Source organism: Corvus brachyrhynchos, unplaced genomic scaffold (assembly GCF_000691975.1).
Source record: "Corvus brachyrhynchos isolate BGI_N302 unplaced genomic scaffold, ASM69197v1 scaffold8, whole genome shotgun sequence".
In the NCBI taxonomy this organism is placed as follows: domain Eukaryota; kingdom Metazoa; phylum Chordata; class Aves; order Passeriformes; family Corvidae; genus Corvus; species Corvus brachyrhynchos.
The window spans coordinates 651,803-659,883 of record NW_008240031.1 but is presented as its reverse complement, the minus strand read 5'-3'; the positions used below and the strand labels follow the sequence as shown (position 1 = coordinate 659,883).

The 8,081-nt window shown below is 35.4% G+C and overlaps 1 protein-coding gene across 1 annotated transcript in view; it reads left to right on the top strand.

Annotated features, from left to right (window-relative positions):
- The window catches only part of AP3B1 (adaptor related protein complex 3 beta 1 subunit), a 149,178-nt gene that overhangs the window by 22,451 nt on the left and 118,646 nt on the right, over positions 1-8,081 (top strand). The window contains exons 5-7 of the mRNA XM_017743681.1: positions 7,139-7,165; positions 7,906-7,918; positions 8,021-8,047. Coding sequence (XP_017599170.1) covers positions 7,139-7,165; positions 7,906-7,918; positions 8,021-8,047 — 67 coding nt within the window. The remainder of the gene's footprint in view (positions 1-7,138; positions 7,166-7,905; positions 7,919-8,020; positions 8,048-8,081) is intronic.

Genomic DNA, 8,081 nt, shown 5'->3' with positions numbered 1-8,081 from the left:
TAACAGCTGCCCTAGGTGGTTGCTAGTGACTTGTGGTGGGTGTCGGGGGACTCTCTCCAAAGGCAAAACCCAGAAGGAGAATTGCATAAATTTTTAGGTATAGCTTCAGACATAGAAATAGAGTAGGGGATTAGTTTTTTGACTGTCTTGAGACAAGAGTATTAGTGGACATTTTCAATCAGCTGTCCGCCCATTTAGATCGAGTGAAGGCAGTCAATTTAGCTAGCATTTATGTTTTTGTCTGGTGCTTTAGCAGCCAGGGCTTACGCTATTTTGCATAAACTTGCTTGCTGGGAGAGGGATAAGTTAAACATAACTTCGCAAATGCGTGATGAGTTAAGCATAGATGTTACTAGTGTTAAGACATACAATATTACAAAATTAAGTAGCCATTGATTTTTTACTATTAGCTCACAGCCACGGCTGTGAAGAGTTCTAAGGTATGTGCTGTATGAATCTTTCTGACCACTCTGTCCTGATTCACAAGCAGATAAGTGAGTTACATCAATTAACCACCCAATTACAGAAAGAAGATGGTCTCGGCTTAGAAGGATGGTTAAAGTCACTAGGTTTAGGACCATGGCTAGTTTCACTTGTGTAGCATTCGATTACTGTAGGACTAATAATATTATTAATAATAGAGTGCTTACCTTGCCTACGTCAATGCTTGCAAAAGATGATATACAAAGTTACTACATCTGTAACCAATCAAATATTACCTTTACAAAAAGAAAAAAGGGGAATTGTTGCAGAATGGTTAGAGGATCAGGGACATGGATTATTGATAAAGGGAACAAATCAATAACAGAACTGTACAAAGCAAAGGCCTGCAAGCAAAGGCCTGCATGAGAAAAAGCCTCCATGAGAAATGCGTGTGTGAGAAACAAGCCTGAGACCAAAAAGGGAGTTTTTAGGAGGTACAGTGCTGTTCTGATAAAGATGTGCTGACCATGAGAAGGGAGGAAAAACTTTGATCTCTCAAGACAAAACATAAAGCTTGCCAAATGTAGTCTTTTATCTAACCCAATTATGTAGAAGTAAGAATGCGCCTTCATAAGTTTAATTAAAGAACTGATAAGCATGTATACTTTCAATACTATGTAAGTGCCCTCTGTATTGCTAATAAACGAAGCTTGCTTTACCAATCACATTGGTTGTCTGCATGGCTTCCCCCACCTGAAGTCGTCATTCTCTTGTTCTTCTTGTTCAGGTCACGAATTTAATGAACATAATCCTTTTTGACTAAGTGAAAGTATTAATAGGTACTAGATAGTGTGTTCATCTCCTATTTGCCAAGTGTTTTTGTAACACATACGGCTGTATCCTGCATTGTTGTACCACAGTCAAGGTGTTCAGAGCATAAAGGGTGCTGTTCTCTAAAAGACGTCCTGCAACTTCCACGGAAGGGTTACTGAAAGAGGTGTGTTAGAGCTTAATGGCTCAGCAGACAGTTAGTTAGGTCTCCTGACTTGACAGAGGCCTTTGAGCTTGTGTGAAGTTGCACATGCAGTGGTTCTTCATGTATTTTTTGTTGTGGTTCATGCTCATGGTATACATGCAATCTGTGAATGTGGGATTAGATTGTTAACATATCTAGAGGAATAAAGGGCTAAAAAATACCACAAAAAAGTAAAATCCCTGAGTTTTTACTCTGTTTCCTAGGCCTTATTCCGTATGGTAAATGGTTATCCCACACCAAGTCATTTACACATTTACTTCAACAAAAAAGTATAGAGTAGGTTTGGGTCTTCTATCTCCTTGGCATTTGGAATTACTTTTAAGGAGACAATGGGCTCATTGCCTAGTATGTGCTACAATTTTGGTGCCTCCCTGACGCTGAATATTGGACACCATATTTATGAAGATACCAGTGAAGCAATAGCTAAGATTATATACTAGACTCAGGTCTTCTGCATTTGTTTGGAGACATACATGGTTAACAACTTTTTGCTCCCTCTGATCCCTCTGTCTATTCCCTAGTAAGGGATTCCAGTCCTGATTCTAGTCTGGGCTGACATCTCAGCTTCAAAAGTTTTACTCTTTTGAGAAGCAATATGAAGACTAATTATTTCAAAAAGAAAACATACAGATCTCTCTTTAAGACTCTCTGCATTGAGCTAAGCGTGCTCTTTGACCCTAGACAGCTTGTGGTGGTCTAAAATAGATTAGTCTCTCTTTAATCTTTCATAGCTTTGGAAGGACTAGTCTAGCATGGCAAAGCTTTATCTTAGGTAGTTACCTTTTGTCACGTACCACTGAATGTTCCCAGAAAGCCTCCACATTTGCTAACAGAATGTGAGTAGTGCACGAGTGTTTTGTTAGCTGGTGATTCCAATCTGAATAAGCTTATTCTTTGCCCCTAATTGGAAAACAGCAATTTGCTCACAGTGGGGAAATCAAGAGTGCCATTTGTAGCTAGTTTCAGCCTTTAAAATTGGAGGAGATGCAGCTGCTTATAGATGGTGGTCCTTAAGTACAGGTGTGTACATACGTTGCCTTAGGCTGTCAGTTTTATAGATCTTAATGAGGCTGCATCCTGGGGAAATTTGTGTTAATTTGATTCATCTTTTTGAATTCTTTAAGGGAAGCTGAACTTCATACACTTAGCCTAAAAGAGAAAGCTCCAACATACATTAAGAAAAAGACAAGCGCTTTTAGAAGGTATTTTGCAGTCTTGCTGAAGAAAGTTAAGTCTGTTTGCTGCCATAGGAATTCTACAAATGGGACCAAACTGTAAAACAACAGCTTTTGATCATAGATTTACGAAGTGTCTGTATTAGATTAATGGTATGTCTCAGCTTTTTGAAGCTTCTGTTGCCTGTTTGACAGTCAAGGTGCCTGAAATTTGTAGGGTGATAATGTGGAACTAGAACTATAAATGTTTACTCCACACTGATCTTCGGATTCCTTCTACTTAAATGCATAGCAGCTGTTCCCTTACATTAACATTAGTTGTCATTTCCTGCTAGCTCTAATCTAATGTCAGCAAATCAGTTTGTTCATTAAATAGTGTTTTTACCAGAGTGGGAGAATCCTAGTGACTTAGTTGAGTATCAGTGGTTTTCCACCTTTTTTTCACTTGATGAACTGTCAGGTTACTTTTGGCACTTCTGTGCTCTTAAGGGCTGATAATTGTCAGACATGCCATAACATTGTATATTAACCCCTGGATCTGAGAAAATCCACTGTTGACTGATTATTGATTATTTTGATTAATTTTTTAAGTCTATTGGTATTTTTTGGTATTTTTTCTTTGTAATCCATTTTTTTTTTTTTTTTTTTTTTGCATCCACTTGGTTTAGACGTTTGGAGGGAGAGTGTACTTAGTAACATTGACTATCTATGTAACAGTCTAATATTATTCAGGTGATATTTGAGACTGCACTTTAATGAGAAGTAAACTTTTACTCAAAATCTGTTTATTTTCTGTAGCTATTTGACCTCTGGCAGGATTTTTGAAATTTACTGCTGTAATCTCTATGTTAGAGATAGAGTAGCTAATAAATATAGATGCCTCTAAATTTCTGTAAACCAGGAAGGTTTTTCAGAGAGAGCATGCCATTGTATGTTATTAATGCAGTTTTTGTTGCACAGAAAAGACATAATGTATTTCAATTATCCAGAGTCATTTTACATTTGAAATAGCAAGAAATTATCAGGATGGGAATTTTACTATAGTAAAATTAAGCCCCTTTTCAGGCAGAATAGGATGTGTTTTTGTTTTTAGGTCTGATTCAGTAGTAAATTTTAATATAAGCTGAGGTAAGCAAAACTTAAAATGAGATGAGGTCTAACCTTAATCCAGCACTTCATTAAAATTTCTGGTGAGATAAATGAAAAATCACTCTACTCCTTGAGTGTCTTAACACAAAGATTCAATTAAAACACAAACATTCAGTTAACCTAAATTGCAGAATTATCAAGTGCAAGCCATTGTTAACATACCATCAAGGGTAGCTAACTAGGAATTAGAGTCTATCAACAAATCTGGGATTTTGTGCAAGTGTATTTAAATTTTGAACAGATAAGATGTTTACAAGTATTTTTATTATTGAGGCTTATAAACTCCTAGCTATGTTTTAACCCTTGCTTTACAATTACCTCACATTTTGATAAGCAGATACAAGAGCATGAATACCTGCTCCTTTTGTTTTTCTAGTAATTCTAGAAAATTGAGAAGCTGATGCAATTTCATGTAGAAGGGAAGATAAAGGCATGCTTGTATTCTATGCTAAAATGATTTTCTCTGAAAGTAATATGGCTAGTCATGTGTGAAAGTATAATTGGGTGTTTTAGAGCAAACTAGTTCCCTTTTCTTTTTAGTCAATTTTGTATTGCGTCACTCTAATTCTGTTTTTTCTATTCAGCGATAACCTAGCTTTGACGCACAGGGTTTAAGGCAAGATTTGTTGCATAAGTTTCTTTTGGAAGAAAAAGATATCCTGAGGGACTGTAGCTAGCAGCCTGTGTATTTTACAATGCTGTGTAAACAACAATGAAAATTAGTTTCATTCATGATATCTGAGTTACAGAAGGTAAAAGAAAAATAAAATCCATGTTGGCATTGAAAAGGAGTCATGCCTGTTATCCAAACCTGTAAAGCAAAAAGAGCTTGTGACTTACATTCCCCAGTCCATATTAAAGTATCCCAAAATATATTAAAAGCTGCATCTATAAAGGAAATGCAGAATGTAGTTGGGATGTGGTAGTATGGATGATGGGCATATTAAAAATGCCAAAATTTATTGCTGATTTACATCTGTAACTTTGATCAGATTTTATTCTGTTTGGGTACATACGTCTGTTATAATGAATTTATTATTCTGTTCTGGTGTGATAATTTACTATTAATAATAACATGCAATTTAGTATTAACTCTATTTTGGGGGTGAAAAGACCTTATGCAAATATGTGAGTATAGAGATTTCTTTTGCAGACTGCATGGCTACTAGATGAAGTGCAAATTCTTTCTCAGTGACATTCCTTTGATTAAAAAAATCATCCTAGGAATTGATGATGGCTTGGCGATGCAGATCTTACTCTTTTACACTAAAAGCAGTGTATTTGGGCATAATGGGAAAGAAAGCTGGCACTCTTCAACAGTAGTCTTCAGCTAATAATGTAATATTTCAGTTAAAAACCAAATGTGTGGGTAAGAAGATGTTTTCTTAACTTATTGATTTCACATTGGTAAATGCTTCACTTTTGTGGAAAAAAATTACTGAGTTTGTGCCGATGTTTTGTTGTGATAGATCTATTATCCAGCTATTAGAAGATAAATGACTGATCTTTTCCACTTTCCTTGCCTCCAGAAAATTGAAATAAGAAGGGGAATATCATTTGGGCTGTATGATTAGGGCAGGTGGGGTGGCCATTAATTTAAGAGAGAAGAATCTTGGCAGCATGGGCCAACTTTCACTGTATTATCAATCAAACCTCGATGCACTTCTTGTGATGACCCAGCACTCTCAGGTTTTTGCAGCGTTAATTAGAATTCATGACAAAATAGATGCAAGGAAACATTTTGTACCCTTCATAATTTTATAGAAAATTTATTGTTATTAGAGGAACCATTTGCTTAGTGTGATTTTTTTCATTACCAGCTTGTCAACTAGCTTAGATAATCTGGAGAAAATATGAACTCCATAGATTGGGTGTCACTTTTGTTGATGGTTCATATAGTTTACCTTGGAGCACAACTAATGGCTGAAGTTCATAGCAACAGCACAGAAAAATGTGGCACCTAGTGGAAGACAAATGAACCATGTTTATTGCTTTAATATAAAAAATACATAAATGGAAAGCAGCATTTGAGTGTGATGAGCTCATTGCTAGTTTTGTTGGAGTGATTTATATTTTCTCTTTATACAAAAAGCTACTATTGACACAGTGAGATGGAAATTAACTGACTGTTTTTTAGAAACCGGTATTTTTTGGTTTTATGTTCTGATTGAATCATTTTGTTTTAATTTTAAATACTTTTATGGAATGTTGAGCATTTAATAAACAAAGATTATTAGCTGTTCCACTGATGTTTAGATATATAGTGGGATCATACTATAGGGGAAACAGTGTCAACTAGAAAATAATCTCTTATTAAGAAAACATTAGGAAATTTTCTCAGAGAAATCTTCTTGTTACCAGTGCATTTTCAGTCTGTCACATTCTTACTTTTTTTTTCCACTTTCAAATGAAAAGCTTAATTTTAGAAAATACAATAATGGGGAGAGAGGCATGATCTTAATAGTGTCATGATGAATGGCAATTCCTGGATTAACTTGTAAATCTGGGGACTTGCCACAGGAATAAAATGCTTGTTTATCCGGTGCACCTCTTGCATTTCATAGCATATGTTCAATTTTTTTACTAATGTCTTTTAAGCATTCACAGGTGATAGCATTCTCATTGTAAACTTGAGTAGGTGACAGATGTAATTATTTAGAATTCCTGTATTCCACTTTGACTCTTTCTTTGTATTAAGTTGATGTGTTTTATTCATAGTAACTGAGTTTTTAAAAAACCAGCAGTGTTTATAGGCTATATTCTCAGTTTTAAATGATCTGAGTTAGTGTTATATGTATTTTATGCCAGCTTTCAAACTAAATCATATCCAAATGAAAGAGAAATACAGCAAAATGTGTGTACTGAACTACTAGTAGTAAAAGACAAGGGTACTCTCTCTAGAATTACTGTTGGAAATCTGTGTCAGCCTTCACCTATGAACCTAAAAGGGTATTTTTAACCATCAGACTGTGACTATTCCGATAGTCATAAACTGATCTGTGTGTCAATCTCTCTTGTCTCTGAGATGAAGCAGTGACCTACAAAAAGTCTCTCTATGAGGTCTTAAAATATTATCTCTTCTTCTAAAACTTCATGTCTGTCATATTGTCCTCTGCAAGCTAACCTTGACTGTAGTTCAGAGTTCTGCATCCTGATAAAGGGACTTCTCACTTTTCCAGTGGGAGAGCTTCTCAGCTTGTGTGGCCTAAATGAATACCTGCTCAGGACAGATAGTGATTTGGAATTAACCACTGCCTTCTGCTGAGCTTTGAACACCCACCTGAGCATCAGCTTGCTGCAGTTTTTAATTACAGATAGGTTACTGCTGCAGCACATTATTAAGAAGAAAGTTTAGTATGGCAACAGATAGAAAAGAGCTTTTGTTTTTGTGATACAGCAAATTATTTTAGATGTAAAGTATATTTAGCTCTATCAAATAATCAGATTTTGCTCCCTGGAATGAGTTGCATTCTTGTTGGGACCAGCAGGTACCAGTATGTGGATGAGGCTGGAGACAATAAATGCAACTTCACGTTTATTCTTATTGGTAATTCATAAAATCCCCACAGAGAGCCTGAGACTTGTTTAGCATAATAGCAGGACTATATTCCGAGCTGTTTTCTTTCAATTGTAATGTTGAGCGCATACTAATAAACCACATGTCAGCCAAATACAGGGAGAAAAATGTAACATATGAATATCATTGTATTTAATATTTTTCAAAAAGTACCATTTCAATAAACTGCACTTCTATTTAATTGCTTACTTTAAGTCATTGGGGAAATTATAGAGGTTGAAATGCAGATCCCTAGTGCTCAGATAGAATATGACATTAATTTGCTGCCAGAAGGCTATACTGCATGCATGCTAACTGCATACATATCAGCTGCTTCATATAAAGTATCATCATTTTAGTTATTTGACTTGTACTCTGACACAAAACAAATCTTAATTAAAGCAATTAGAAGAGAAAGAACACTAATCCCAGGCACACAATTATATGTCCTGTTAAGGCATGGTCAGCTTTTAATTTTTTCTCACAGTTAAAGTAACCTGCTGACAGAATTTTAACTGGAACTCCAATATATGTTTCCTCCCATTATTTTAAAAGAAAATACCCAGGCAGAAGGTTTTAGTAATCTTTGAGGTCTTAGAATGTTGATAATCTATTTAATTTTCTCATGAAAACAAAGCTATGTTGCAGTCATAGTATGAGGTTCTTTGTGTATGAATAAAGAGATTTCTTATGAAGGCAAAAAATTGTGTGAGAACGTGGTAACATATAAATGATGCATTCC